General features: G+C 63.2%; 1 protein-coding gene across 1 annotated transcript in view; it reads right to left on the bottom strand.

The window, feature by feature from the left end:
* Nucleotides 1-15,022, bottom strand: part of PLEC (plectin) — a 66,322-nt gene that overhangs the window by 22,936 nt on the left and 28,364 nt on the right. Inside the window, exons 31-34 of the mRNA XM_061479099.1 lie at nt 10,701-14,081; nt 3,278-9,592; nt 2,625-2,784; nt 2,080-2,220 (exon numbers count right to left, since the gene is read on the bottom strand). Of these exons, the coding sequence (XP_061335083.1) occupies nt 2,080-2,220; nt 2,625-2,784; nt 3,278-9,592; nt 10,701-14,081 (9,997 nt within the window). The remainder of the gene's footprint in view (nt 1-2,079; nt 2,221-2,624; nt 2,785-3,277; nt 9,593-10,700; nt 14,082-15,022) is intronic.

Genomic DNA, 15,022 nt, shown 5'->3' with positions numbered 1-15,022 from the left:
TTAGTTCCAGCCACCCGCCGGGGACAGGGACACCTCGCACCAGACCATGTCACACAAGACTTAATCCAGCCTGGCCTTGAACACTGCCAGGGATGGAGCATTCACAGCTTCCTTGGGCAACCTGTTCCAATGTCCCACCACCCTCACAGTAAAGAACGTTTTCCTTCTATCTAACCTGAACTTCCCCTGTTTAAGTTTTAACCCGTTACCCCTTGTCCTGTCACTACAGTCCCTAATGAATAGTCCCTCCCCAGCATCCCTATAGCCCCCCTTCAGATACTGGAAGCTGCTATGAGGTCTCCACGCAGCCTTCTCTTCTCCAGGCTGAACAGCCCCAACTTCCTCAGCCTGTCTTCATACGGGAGGTGCTCCAGTCCCCTGATCATCCTCGTGGCCTCCTCTTGACTTGTTCCAACAGCTCCATGTCCTTTTTATGTTGAGGACACCAGAACTGCACACAATGCTCCAAGTGAGGTCTCATGAGAGCAGAGCAGAGGGGCAGGATCACCTCCTTGGACCTGCTGGTCACGCTCCTTTTGATGCAGCCCAGGATACGGTTGCTTTCTGGGCTGTGAGCACACACTGAACCTGGCTCATGTTCATTTTCTCATCAACCAGCACCCCCAAGACCTTCTCTGCAGAGACCTCTAGCACCAAGCACCACATCCAACCCCACATCCAGCATCGCATCCAGCTGCACATCCAGCCCCACATCCAGCATCGCATCCAGCTGCACATCCAGCACTGCATCCAGCCCAGCATCAAACTCCTATCCAAAACCACATCCAGCCCCACATCCAATCCCACATCCAGTACCGCATCCAGCACTGCATCCAGCCCCGCATCAAACTCCTATCCAAAACCACATCCAGCCCCACATCCAATCCCACATCCAGTACCGCATCCAGCACCGTTTCCAGCCCCGCATCCAGCATTGCTTCCAGCCCAGCATCCAACACGCCATCCAAAACCACATCCAGCCCCACATCCAATCCCACATCCAGTATGCATCCAGCACCGCATTCAGCCCTGCATCCAGCATTGCATCCAGCCTAGCATCCAACACCCCATCCAACACTGCATCCAGCCCCACATCCAATCCCACATCCAGTATGCATCCAATCCCGCATCCAGCTCACCATCTAGCATCACATCCAACACTGCTCCAACCCCATCGTGCTGCACCACAACCCACTGCAGCCCACAGCACAAAGAGCAGCTGGGAGCCATCAACCAACACCAGCGTCACCAGGGCAGCATTGGGTCGAACAGAGCACGTGGAGGTGCTGCTGGTTGGAACATCCTTCACTGCTGCTGCGGCTGCCCCACATGGCAGTGCCAGGACCCCACGGGGTCAGCTCCTGCCCTGCCAGAATGGAGGTGCCAATGGACCGGGATGTCAGGGCCCCGGCGCGGCGCCGCCACTGGCATGACACGCGAAAGCAAAACAGAGAATGAGAGTAATAATCATCATCATCATCATATTAATAACAAGGGATGCGGAGGAACGACAGACGCGGTGGACACGTGGCAAATGGGAGCAGGCGGGAAGGAGGAGAAGTGCTGCGGAAACCCGCGGTGAGTTGCAGCACTGGGCCAGGGGGCCAGGGCACTGCATGGGTGCCCCGGGGCCGGCTGAGGGGCTCTGGCACCCCGGCAGCACCGGCCCCGCTCTCTGCTGAGTGCAAAGGGTGAGGGAGCATGTCCCAGTGTCCTGCAGCGCGGTGCCGGCGGCCCCGGGATGGGGTCTGGGGGCTCCATGACAGCGGTGAGGGGAGTTGGGATGAACATCCAGCCACACTACAACAGAGCGAACAGAAAGATGGGATGAGACAATGGAGACTGGATCATGGGATGGAGCCCTGAGCCCACGCCAGCAGCGCCCGCCCTGCGCCAAGCAGTACCCGTGGCCGAGCAGCACCACAGCAAAGTCCACACCGAGCCATGCCCGGAGGAGACCGACAGCCCCGGACACCCTGGTGTCAGCGCACAGGGAGCACAGCACCGGCTGAAGCCCCAGCACCAACCCAGCAGCAGCCCCAGCTCCAAAGAGGGAACAACCGGAGAGGTCAGCGTTACCTGTGCCGGTGAGCGCGGCCGAGCCACTGCCGCGTCCCAATGTCCCCTCGAACCCGTCCACAAGCTGCCGACACCAGAGACCCAGGTGAGGAGCTCGCCCAGAGGTGCCGCGACGCCCTCGCTGGGGCTGGGGAGAGACGTCTGCCAGAGAGAGAGCGCGTTACCGTGGCACCGGCACCAGTGGAACCACCACGAGGGTCAGAGGAACCCAGCATTCCCAACATGGGAGTGCGCTGGTGTCCACCACCCCGCCCTGCTCGTGGGGTCCTGTGGCCTCCACACCCCTCAGAGAACCCCCGCGGTGAGGGAGACGTGGCGCAGGAACCGCGCATGGAGCCAGCCTGGGTTTGGCAGCGCCAAGCTCGGCACCGGGCTCTGGCGGACGCCCACTCATTCCTTGATAATTATTCCTTGTTAATTCCTTCTCAATTCCTCGTTAACTCCTTGTTAACTTATTAAAGCTGCACTAGCATCAAGAACGGGGCCTTGCACGAAGCACTCCCCAGATACACGGGAAGCAGCAGCAGGCGGTGGCGGTAGCTCACGGCAGACCCCAGCGCAGTGCCGGAGCAAGGCACGGTGGCCGTGGGCTGGCGGAGGCGGCAGCAGCTCTTGGTGGACGACGTGCTGGAGTGCGGTCGGGCCAGTGCCACCACACTTACGGTGGAGGCAGCAGTGCCGCGGTGCTGGGGCCGTGCCGGGGCGCTAGGGCAGAGCAGCAGCTCCGGTGCTGGTGTGGAGTGTCAGGTGCGCGGTGCTGGCAGTGTCCTCCTCCTCCCGCCAGCACGTCCGCGGGAAAAGGGTCGTCTCCTCCTTGGGGAGTGGGATGAAGCGGCGGGTTAATTATAAAAGAGTCTCTAAGTGGTTAGATCCAAAAGACAGAACGGTTTTCCTGTTTTCCTGTTGGATTTCCTATTAGTTTTCCTATGTTATGTTGAGTTTCCTGGTTTGCAGCCCTGCCAGGCCATGCCACAGGGCGGGCGCGCTGAGGGGCCGGGTGATTTCTCTTTGAGTACACACACCCCCTGGGCTATGCTGGGTTTCACGGGTTAGTTTTGGTTAAGCCAGGGCCGGCTTTGGCAGGTCATCACCACATTCAACCAGTAACAGGAGATCAGTCCTAGGGAGTAGCAGCAGCGTTGCCACATGCGGAGCGAGCAGGCAGCGGGTTCCTCACGCAGGGGCTGGCGGGTCAGGCCACGCGCAGCGGCAGCCGGTGCATCCCGGCGCGCTCCACGCTTGCCTCCCTCCCGCAGCTCCAGACCAAGGCGGAGGCGAAGGCAGCCACTGCCTCCGTGGGACCCGTCGTGTATCTGCGCCCGAAGCTCGAGGAGGAGTAGGAGGAGGAAGAGAAGGTCATGGAGAAGCCGGAGCCGGTGGCGTCAAAGCTGCCGCGCCGGGAGCCAGAGCGGGAGCCGGTGCGGGAGCCTGAGCGGGAGCCGGAGGTGGAGCCGGCGCTGCTGACGTTGTAGGGGCTGTAGTAACCTTTGCTGGATTGGGAGGAGGCCTCCAGGAGACGCAGGCCGGTGCCATCCTCCACCATGCTGCGGTCCATGGCGTCCTTGTAGGAGATCTTGAGCTTGGTCTTGGGGCAGGTGAGGTACTTGGAGTAGGTGTTGACGTCGCGCAGCTTCTGGGCCGTGCGCGCGTCAATGGTGCCTTTCTGCAGCGCCTCATCCAGGGACACACGGCCCTCGACGTCCGGCTCGATGAGGCCGCCCGTCAGGTACTGCACCTCCAGGAACCGCTGCCCGGCCTCGTAGTAGAGCCAGCCCTTCTTGAGCGCCTGCGCCGCCGACATCTTCGTCTTGGTGCGCGGGTCCTCGAAGCCGTAGAAGGCCTTTTGCGCCAGGTTGATGCGGTCCACCATGATCTTGTCCACCAGGCCCTTGGTCACGGCGTCAGCCACGGTGCACTTGTCGCCGGTGGTGGGGTCAATGATGCCACCGGTGCAGGCCTGAGCCTCCAGCAGCCGCTGCCCCGTGATGTTGTCCACGAGGTTGCGGCGCATGGCCTCAGTGATAGACACCTTCTCTAGGGTGTCTGTGTCCAGGATGCCGGCCACCGGCCCCGTCTCCTCAGTTGGGTCACTCCACATGGATATCTGCGTCCTCACTGGTGCCGGGCTGACACTGTAGGAAGAGGAGGAGCCCACAGAGGACGAGCGTGAGCGGAAGCCGCTCATGTTGCCTGAGAGCATGTCCGCAAACTCAGTGATGGAGAGCGTGCCTGCGCGGTACTGGTCCAGCGCCGACTGGTCAATCAGGCCCTTGCCAATGGCATCATCGATGTCGTACTGGCGCCCCGAGCGCCGGTCGATGATCATGGACTTCACCACACCGTCGGAGGAGGAGGTGGTGATCTCCTCCCATTCACACTCCTGCTCTGACAGCTCCAGGTACGTCTGGTGGTCGATGAGGCCCTTGCGATAGGCCTCGTACACAGACATCTCCTTGCCCGTCTCCGGGTCAACAATGACCACCCTGCGCTTGCGGACAGAGGACTTGGAGGACGTCTTCCTCTCCCGCTTCTTCTCCTTCAGGGGCAGGAGACAGAGGCCAGTCTCCGGGTCAGTGATGCACCGCTCCATGAGCTGCAGGTAGGTGAGGTTCTCCTCCGTGTTGGGGTCAAAGAAGCCCTTGGTGTCGTCACTGGGGTCCAGCAGGATCTCGTTCATCTCCTCGTCAAAGAGGCCCCTCTTGTAGGCAATCTCCACAGGCAGGCGGTGGCTCTCCTCGGGGTCAATGATGCCGCCAGTGGCAATCTGGGCCTCCAGCAGCCGGATCCCATGGTCCTTCAGGATCAGCCCCTTCTTCATGGCCTGGAAGAGGGAGATGAGCTTCCCGGAGTAGGGGTCCCGGTAGCCGGTGACGGCCCTCTCGGCAGAGAGCAGCTTGTCCTTGAACTCGGGGCCCACAATGCCCATGCGAACGGCCTCCTCCACCGTCAGCTTCAGGCCCTTGATGGGGTCGATGACGTAGCCCGTGGCTGCTTGTGCCTCCAGGAGCTCGAACGCGGTGCCGGGCCTGATGATGCCCTTCTTCATGGCCTGGTACACAGAGAGCCGCTCCTTGGTGGAGTCCACGAAGACACCCGCGATGCAGCTGGTGCCCTCCAGGAACTTCTTCAAGCTCTTGGAGACCTCCTCGATGGAGGTGAGTCCCTCCTGCAGGCGCTGTGCAGTGGCCTCGTCCATCACCTGCGAGCGCACCAGCTCCTCCACCGTGATCTGCTTGCGCAGGCCGCGGAAGGTGAGCTTCCGTGCATCGCAGAGTGGGAGCAGCAGGAGCCCGCTGCCCTCGTCCCGGCGGCACCGCTTCAGCAGCTGCGTGTAGCTCAGCTTCTCCTCCGTGGACGGGTCCACGTAGCTTCGCACCTCACTGGGCTCGGACAGCATGTCGTACGTGTCCTTGTTGATGAAGCCCCGCTGGTAGGCCACCTCCAGGGGCAGGTGGAAGCCCAAGTGCGGGTCAATGACGCCGCCGGTAGCAATCTGGGCGTCCAGGAGCTTGAGGGCCTCTTCACTGGGAATGAGGTCCTTCTTCATGGCCTGGAAGATGGATATCTTCTGCTCGCTGTAGGGGTCTCTGTACCCAGTCACGGCCCTCTCGGCAGACAGGAGCCGGTCGTGGATCTCGGGCCCCACCACACCTTTCCTGACGGCCTCGTCGACGGTCAGCATCTCGTTCTTCATGGGGTCTATCATGAAGCCGGTGGCAGCCTGGGCCTCCAGGAGGGAACGGGCCACTTCTGAGTTGATCAGCCCCTTCTTCAGTGCCTGGTAGATGCTGAGCTTCTGCTTGGATGAGGGGATGTAGATACCAGCCACGCAGCCCGACCCATAGAGGTACTTCCAGATGGTCTCCACATCCAGGATCTCCCGGAAGGTCTTGGAGCCCTGCTTGAGCAGATTGTAGATGTCTTGGGAGATGATCCTGGCCTCGTAGAGTTCCTCAGCCGTGATGCGGCGCCGGACATAGTCATAGGAGGTGAGATTCTGCTGCCGGATGATCTCGGTCTTCTCGATGATCTCGATGATGATGATGATCATGCGCTCCTTGGACACACGGCCTGACTTGAACTCCTCCATGAGCTGCTTCCGCTGCTCCTCAGGCAGCAGATCCGAGTGCATGATCTCCCACAGTGACATGGAGGAGCCCGCCCTGCTGCCCACCGGGATGTCCACCTGCGTCTCCTCAAACACCTTCCGCGTCTCTGCCTCAGTGTAGACCTGCGTGGTCTCCACCACTGGCGGCTTCTTCTCGGGCTCCCGCAGTGGCAGCAGGTAGAGGCCGGTCTCAGGATCCTCGATGCACCTCTCCTTCAGCTGCGTGTAGGTGAGGTTCTCCTGCGTGTTGGGGTCAAAGAAGCCCCTGGTGTCATCAGTGGGGTCGGAGAGGGTTCGGTTCATCTCCTCATCGAAGTACCCGCGCTTGTAGGCCACATCCACGGGCAGGCGGTGGCTGTGCACGGGGTCGATGATGCCACCGGTGGCGACCTGGGCCTCGAGCAGGCGGATGCCGTGCTCCTTGACAATGAGCCCCTTCTGCATGGCCTGGAAGAGGGAGATGGTGTTGCCAGAGTAAGGGTCCTTGTAGCCAGTGACAGCCTTCTCCGCAGACAGCAGCTTCTCGTGCAGCTCGGGCCCCACCACACCAGCCTTGACAGCTTCGTTGACATAGAGTTTACGGTTCTTCACGGCATCGATCAGGAACCCGGTGGCTGCCTGGGCCTCCAGGAGGACCACAGCGGTACCGGGCTGCAGCAGGTTCCGCTTCATGGCCTCGTAGATGTTGAGCTTCTCCTTGGTCGCCTCCACATAAACGCCAGCAATGCAGTCGCTGCCATGCAAGAATCTTCTCACTGCCTCCGTATCAGAGAAGTCCTTCACCGACTTCTTGCCCTCCTTCAGCTGCTCGTACTGGGCTTTGGTGATGATGCGGGACTCCACCAGCTCACTGGCCGGAACAGGAGCCCGGAGCCCGCTGAATGTCAGCTTCTCCTGCTTCTTGGTCTCTGCCTCCTCAATGATGGTGATGACGATCTTGATGATCTTCTCAATGGTGACCTTGCCGGTCTTGTATTGCCGGAGGAGCTCCCGCCTGTGCTCCTCTGTGAAGTACTCGGAGTGGATCAGCTCCCAGATGGTCATGGTCTGGCCCTTCATGCTGCCCACCGGGACCTCCACAGTCGTCTTGTTGAAGCACTCTTTTGCCTGGCTGTCAGTGTAGACCTCCTCCTGCTGCGCCTGGATGGCTTGGTCAGACAGGGGCAGCAGGCAGAAGCCGGTCTGCTTGTCACGGCGGCAGGTCTTCTGCATCTGGGCATAGGTGAGGTGTTCCTGGGTGTTGGGGCAATAGAAAGCCTTGGCGTCATCGCGGAACTCGGCCATCGCCTCGTTCATCTCCGGGTCGAAGTAGCCGCGTTTGTAGGCAACGTCGAGCGGGAGCCGGTGGCTGTGGACAGGGTCAATGATGCCGCCGGTGGCAAGCTGGACATCCAGCAGACGCACGCCGGTGTCGCTGGGGATAAGGCCCTTCTTCAGCGCCTGGAACAGGGAAACCGTCTGGCCTGTGTAGGGGTCTTTGTAGCCGGTCACTGCCTTCTCTGCCGACAGCAGCTTCTCGTGCAGTTCCGGCCCCACCACCTCAGCCTTCACTGCCTCATCCACGGAGAAGAGCATGTTCCTCACGGGGTCGATGATGTAGCCGGTGGCAGCCTGGGCCTCCAGAAGGGACAGGGCGACCTCCGGCTTCAGCAGGTTCCTCTTCAGGGCATCATAGAAAGTGAACTTCTGCCCGGTGGACTCCACCAGGACCCCAGCAATGGTGTCGATGCCCTTCAGGTACTGCCGTACGGACTCCATCTCCACCACGTCCTTCACTGACTTCTTGCCCTTCTGCAGCTCATTGTAGAGGTCTTTGTTGATGACTTTGCTTTCCAGCAGCTCCGCAGCAGGCACGGGGGCCCGCAGGCCCTCAAAGCACATCTGGCTCTTCTTCTCACTTTCTTCCACAACTGTGATGATGATCTTGATGATCTTCTCCACCGTGATCTTGCCAGTCCGGTACTGCTGGATCAGATCCCGCCTTTGGTCCTCAGTGAAGTATTCCGAGTTGATGATCTCCCAGATGGTCACTGTCTTACCTTGGAACTTGCCAAATGGTGCTGTCACTGTGGCCTTCTTGAAGACGTCTTTGGCTTCTTTGTCAGTGTAGACCAGCTCCCTGGCTTTGGCTGCCTGGTCAGTGAGGGGCAGGAGGCTCAGCCCCGTGTCAGGGTCAGTCACACACCGCTCCAGGAGCTGCATGTAGGTGAGGTTCTCCTGCGTGTTGGGGTCGAAGAAGCCCCTGGTGTCATCGGTGGGGTCGGAGAGGGTTCGGTTCATCTCCTCATCGAAGTAGCCGCGCTTGTAGGCAGCTTCCACGGGCAGGCGGTGGCTGTGCACGGGGTCGATGATGCCACCGGTGGCGATCTGGGCCTCGAGCAGGCGGATGCCGTGCTCCTTGACGATGAGCTCCTTCTGCATGGCCTGGAAGAGGGAGATGCGGTCGCCAGTGTAGGGATCCTTGTAGCCAGTGACCGCCCGCTCCGCTGCCAGCATCTTGTTGTGCAGCTCGGGCCCAATGATGCCCTCTCGCACGGCCTCGCTCACCGAGAGCCGCGTGTTCCGTACCGGGTCGATGATGAAGCCGGAGGCAGCCTGAGCCTCCAGCAGCACCAGTGCCGTGCCCGGGCTCAGCAGCTTCTGCTTCATGGCCTCATAGATGCTCATCTTCTCGTTGGTGGGCTTGATCAACAACCCGGCAACGCTGCTCTGGCCCTGCAGGTACCTTCTGACCTCGTCCCTCTGCGCGAGCTCACCAACGCTCACGGTGCCCTTCACCAGCTGCTCCAGGCTCTCCTGGCTCAGGACGCCGGCGTCCACCAGCTTCCCTGCGGGCACCTTCTGCCGGATGCCATCGAAGGCTAACTCGGGCTCACCATTGTGCGCGAGGCCGTCCATCACGTCCCTGCCGTTGGGCATGGCTTGGACGTGTGGCTGAGCCACAGCAACCATGGCCTCTCCTGGCAGGTCGTCCGTCTGGATCATGATCTCACGAGTCTGTGCCAGTGCTGCCTTGTATTCCTCCTGCATCTGCTCCAGCCTCTCCCGCAGCTTCTGGTTCTCCTCTTCCAGAAGCTTCTCCTGGTGCTGCCGCTGCCGCTCCAGCTGCTGCAGCTCCTCCTGCTTGTGCCGGACATTCTCCTCTGCTTCCTTCTGATGCCTCTTGGCCTCATCCAGCATGGCTTTCAACTGCTGCTTCTCCTGCTCCATCTCCTTTTGCTGCCGCTCCTGCTCCGCCTTCAGGTTCTGGGCTTTGTCCACCTCATCTTTAAAGAGTTTCTCAAGCTTCGATTTCTCCTCCTCGATGAACTTCTCCTTCTGCAGCAGCGCATCCTTCTCCGTCAGGAAGCTCTGCTGGAGGAGCTGTGTCTCCTGCTGGAGCTGCGCCTGCTGGGCCACCTGCATCTGCAATGGCAAAGAGGACAGAACGGTCAGATGGCACCGTGCAGCGCTGGGAGTATGGGGGGACATGCACTGCGGCAGCACAGGGCAGGGCTGGCGTCACCCAACTGCATGGGCCCCACGGCAGGGGGTAGGAGTGAACGGGAACAGAGGGGGGTTAGGGAGCTGCAGCAAACAACATGGGGCAGGACAAGCAGGGACGAGACACAAAAGTTCAGCTCTGGGACCCCAACACAAGAGGGACATGGAGCTGCTGGAGTGAGTCCAGAGGAGACCACGGAGATGCTGCAGGGGCTGGAGCAGCTCTGCTCTGGAGCCAGGCTGAGAGAGCTGGGCTGGGGCAGCCTGGAGAAGAGAAGGGTCCTGAAGGGGAGACCTTAGAGCAGCTCCAGTGCCTAAAGGGGCTGCAGGGAATCTGGAGAAGGGACTGGGACAAGGGGTGGACAGAGGGGATGAGGAGAAACGTCTCCAACTGGAAGAGGGAAGAGTTGGATGGCATCTAGGAAAGAAATTCTTCACCATGAGGGTGACTGGACACTGAAAAAGGTTGAAGGGAGAAGCTGTGGCTGCCCCATCCCTGGCAGCGCTCAAGGCCAGGCTGGACGGGGCTTGGAGCAACCTGCTCTAGTGAGAGGTGTCCCTGCCCGTGACAGGGGGGTGGAGCTAAAGGAGCTTTAAGGTCCCTTCCAACCATTCCATGACCCCATGGGTACTGTGGGGTCACGTACCGAGGTGGGAGCTGGGCACAGAGAAGATCAAGGGAGGACGGGCCACAGGACCCCAGAAAGGTGCTGGGGTCACCCCACCACAGCAGGAGCTGCGGCAGCAGGAGCAGGTCCTGCCCTGACACCCACTGTGGGGTTTGCATCGCTGCACCAATGCCGGCTCCACCCACACCCCTGACCCACAGCGTGGGGGTCCTGCCTCACCGGCAGCCCAGCAGCTGGGGTACGGACATGGGCTGGAGGCACAGGCAGTGCAGCAGCTCCGTGCCTGTGCCCGCGCCACAGGGGCTGTGGTGACGGCGGCCAGGACCTGGTTCCGCGTGGCCGGGGAAGGGGAGGAGGTCCCTGCGTGCCACCACTGCTAAGGGGACCCAGTCACCCAGTACCTCCTCCGCCTTCTGCTGCAGCAACGCCGCCTCCTGCTTCAGCTTCTCCTTCTCCTGCTCCAGGTCGGCGATGGCCTGGCGCAGCTTCTCCGCGTCCTGGTCGCTCTGGTGCCGCTGGATCTCCAGGGTGTGCACCAGCGTCATCTTCTCCTGCGTGGCCAGCTCGGTCTGGTGCAGCCGCTCGCTGATCTCCTCTGCCTGCTTCTTGAACTTCTTGGCCTCCTCCTCTGCCTTGGCCTGGGCCATGCTCATCTCCGCCACGTGCAGCTTGAGGCGCTCGGCCTCGGCCGTGATCTCCAGCTGCCGCCGGCGCTCAGCCTCCAGCGTCTTCTGGAAGCCCTCGGTCTCCTCGGCCAGGCGCTGCTGCATCTGTTCCTTGTCCTCCTGCAGCCGCTTGGCGTGTTCCTGCGCCAGGTCCTTCTGCTTCTGCAGCATCTCAGCCTCGGCCTTGAGCCGCGTGGCCTCCTGCACTGCCTGCATCTTCTCCTTCAGCATCTTCTCGGCCAGCGCCCGCTGCTGCGCCAGGTCATCCTCGGCAAGCTGCCGCATGCGCGAGGCCTCCTGCGCCTCCACGCTGAGCCGCGCCACCTCCTCGGCCACCTGCTTCATCTTCTCTGCCTCCTCCGCCAGCAGCTTCTGCGTGTTGTCCTTGTCCTTGAGGATCAGCGCCTTGTTCTCCTCCTCGATGCGGCTCTTCAGCCTCGCCAGCTCCTCCAGCTGCACCCGCACCTTGAAGAGCTCCTCCTCGACCTGCGCCTTCTGCCGCACGGCGTCGCCCGCCTCCTCTTTCAGCCGCTGCAGCTCCTCGTCCAGGATGTTCTTCTGGTGGTCCGTCTCCTCCAGGCGCAGCTTCACCTTGGTGAGCTCCTGCTCCACCTGCGCCTTCTGCCGCAGCGTCTGCTCCGCAAACTTCTTGTGCTTCTCCATCTCGGCGTCGGCCAGCTGCTTCTGCCGCAGCGCCGCCTGCTCGGCCTGCGCCCGCCGCGCTGCCTCCAGCTCCGCCTCCTTGCGCAGCGCCTCGGCCGCCGCCTGCGCCCGCGCCGTGGCCGCCGCCTCCTCCTCCGCGCGCTGCTTCAGCCGCTCGGCCTCCTCCACGCGCCGCCGCGACAGCCCCGCGTCCTGCTCGGCCTGGCCCCGCGCCAGCTCGGCCTCCTCGGCCGCCCGCCGCGCACGCTCGGCCTCGTCGCGCAGCCGCTCCACCAGGCTCTGCTCCTGCTGCCGCACCTGCTGCAGCTCCTGCTCCTGCTGCTGCATGGCGGCCACCCGCGCCTTCTCCTCTGCCGCGATGCGCTTCTGCGCCGCCTCCCGCGCCAGCTGCACCTGCCGCTCCGACTCCTTCTCCGCCAGCTCCTTCTGCCGCCGTGCGTCCTCCACCATGGCCCGGAGCCGCTCCACCTCCTCCAGCGCCAGGCGCCGCTGCCGCGCCGCCTCCTCCTCAGCCGCCAGGATGTCCTGCAGCTTCTCCTCGGCCTCGCGCCGCCGGCCCTCCTCCTGCAGCGCCAGTGCCCGCTGCCGCTCAGCCTCGTGCTCTGCCTGCTCGCGGCTGCGCTGCACCTCCTCGGCCTCGCTGCGGATGCGGCTCAGCTCCCGTTCCAGCTCGCTCTTGCCTGCCGAGGCCCGCTCGAAACTGGCCTTGAGCGCACGGATCTCCTCCTCCACCTGCCGCCGCTGCCGCAGCGTGTCCTCCACCAGCCCCTTCTGCCGCTCCAGCTCGCTCTCAGAGCTGCGCTTCAGCTGCGCAATCTTCTCCTCAATGTCCTGCTTGTGCTGCGCCGCCTGCTCCTCCAGCAGCCGCCGCTGGTACGCCTCGTCCTCCGCCAGCCGCCGCAGCCGCTCGTTCTCTGCCTCCTTCTCCTTCAGCGCGATTTCCGCCTCCGCCTTCAGCCGCGACGCCTCATTGATGGCCGCCAGCTTCTCCTTCAGGATGCGCTCGGCCTCGGCGCGCTGCCGCCCAGCCTCCTCCTCCGCCAGCTGCCGCTGCCGCTTGGCCTCCTCGGAGAGGGCACGCAGCCGCGCCGCCTCCTCCGCCAGCTCCCGCAGCTTGCTGGCCTCGGCCTCCAGCCGCTGCTTCGACTTCTCGCTGCTGGAGCGCGACTCCTCCTCCGCTCGGGCCTTGCTCTGCAGCAGCACCTCCATCTCGGCCCTCAGCTTGGCCAGCTCCTCCTCAACCTCCTTCCGCTTCTGGATGGCCTCGCTCACCTCCTCCTTCAGCCGCGACTGCTCCTCCTCCAGCAGCAGCCGCTGCTGCTCCCCGTTGTCCATCTCCGCCTTCAGCCGGATCAGCTCCTGCTCCGCCGCCAGCTTCTGCTGGGCCGTGCCCTCCGCCAGCTCCCGCTGCTTCTCCAGCTCCTCCTCGGCTGCCTCCTTCTGCCGCAGAGCCACCTGCTCCGCCTTGGCGCGCTTGCGGGCCTCGCGCTCCGCGTCCTCCTTCTGCTTCTCGGCCTCCTCCTGCGCCAGGGTCTTCTGGTGCGCCACCTCCTCCGCCTGCAGCCGCAGCCGCAGCGCCTCGTTGGCCTTCTGCCGCCAGCGCTCCAGCTCCTTCTCCGCCTCCTCCCGCGACTGCTCGGCCTCGCGCTGCTGCTGCTTGAGGCGCTCGGCCTCCTCCTGCAGCTGCGCCACGGCCACGTGCTCGCGCTGCAGCGACAGCTCCAGCTGCGCCGTCTGCTCAGCCATGGAGCGGCGCCGGCTCTGCAGCTCGGCTTCAGCGCTGCGCTGCGCCGCCTCCTGCGCCACCTGGATCTGCCGCTGCTTCTCGGCCTCCGCCTGCCGCAGGCGCCGCTCGGCCTCCTCCGCCTGCAGCCGCAGCCCCTCCAGCGCCGCCACCGCCTCCTGCTTCTCGCGCGCCGCGTCGCGCTCGGCCCGCACCTTGCGCGCCAGCTCCTCCTCGGCCTCGCGCTTCTTCTGGCTCTCGTCCTTCACCTGCCGGCGCAGGCGCTCGGCCTCGTCCTGCGCCTGCCGCTTCTGCCGCTCGGCCTCCTCGGCGCGCGCCCGCAGGTCGCGCAGCTCGGCCTCGGCGCCCAGGCGCTGCCGCTCCGTGCTCTCCAGCTGCCGCCGGATCACCCGGATCTCCTCCTCCACCTTCTTGCGGCTGGACTCGGCCTCCTCAATCAGCTTCACCTTGGCCTCGATCTGGTGGTCCGAGTTCTGCCGCAGCTGCAGCAGCTCCTGCTGGATGTTCTGCTTCTGCTGCTCCGCGTCCACGGCCACCACTTCGCGCCGGGCCACCTCCTCCTGCATGCGGAGCTGCAGCTCCTGCGCCTCTGCCTCTGCCTGCGCCTTGGCCTTGGCGTGCGCCTCGGCCAACTGCCTCTGCTTCTCCAGCTGCGCCTCCACCTCCGCCAGCCGCTTCCTCTCCTCCTCCTTCAGCTTCTCGGCGGCTTTCTGGAGCGGGAAGGGGGAGCAGAGAAAACAGAGGGGGGAGAAAGAAAGAGATCACAAAGGGATGTGACCGGGCTGCGGCCACGCACACGAGCACGGGATGCGCCTGCAATGGCTCCGGATCCCGGAGGCGGTGACGCCAGCTCCAGAAGACGCGTGGCACAAGAGAACACAGCTGGGACAGCGGCAGCAGCGCAGCCCCAGGCACCACAGAGAGGAGAGGAACAGAGCAACAGAGCGCAAGCAAAGCCCGGAGCGATGGAGACCAGGAGCGAGCAGCTTGAGCACCAGCATGCCCAGAGCCAGCCAGGAGCCTCCTGCGCTCACTGGGGCTCACCACAACAGAAGGGCCAGCGCCAAAAGCCACCGACTACCTGGGGATGGAGCATCAGGATGAGTGGGACGGAGGGAGCAGGTGGGAGGAAGGAGCCACCAGGAAAGCCTCAATGATGTGGAGAGCAGCACAAGCTCCGGCCTTGCCACCACGCGCCACACGCCAGCCTGAGGCCCTTCAGTGGCCGTGCCATCGAGTCTCATGCCACATGCACCGCAGGCGAGGCAGGCACATGCCCCATGCCGGGCACATGCGGGTGAGCGGGACCCACTGTGCCACTGGGCCACGTCCCCTCAGAAAGGCCACAGGAGTGGGGGCAGAGGCAGAGGAGGGTGAGGAGCGGTGTGGCGCGAGGGGGACATGCGTGGGGTGAGTACCTGGTGCAGGGATGCCAGAGTCATTCTGGGCTTTATTTTACCCTCCATTAGCTCCCCACCACCACCAACAAACATCCCCCAAGGCAAAGCACCAGTAAAGCATCTTGACTTGGAGGCACAAACCAAGAGTTAGAGAGGTCACGGAGAGCGGACCCCATGGTGCCAGCACCGTGCAGCCATGTGCCTGCGCTGTGTATCTGGGAAGTGCGTCCTACCACCAGTCCCACCAGAGC

The sequence above is a fragment of the Pezoporus flaviventris genome, unplaced genomic scaffold, assembly GCF_033815535.1.
Source record: "Pezoporus flaviventris isolate CSIRO_AGI_PZ_B2104156 unplaced genomic scaffold, CSIRO_AGI_Pfla_v1 ptg000142l, whole genome shotgun sequence".
Taxonomy (NCBI): domain Eukaryota; kingdom Metazoa; phylum Chordata; class Aves; order Psittaciformes; family Psittacidae; genus Pezoporus; species Pezoporus flaviventris.
Note: the sequence above shows the minus strand (reverse complement) of the source record. Positions and strands in the feature narration are given on the sequence as shown.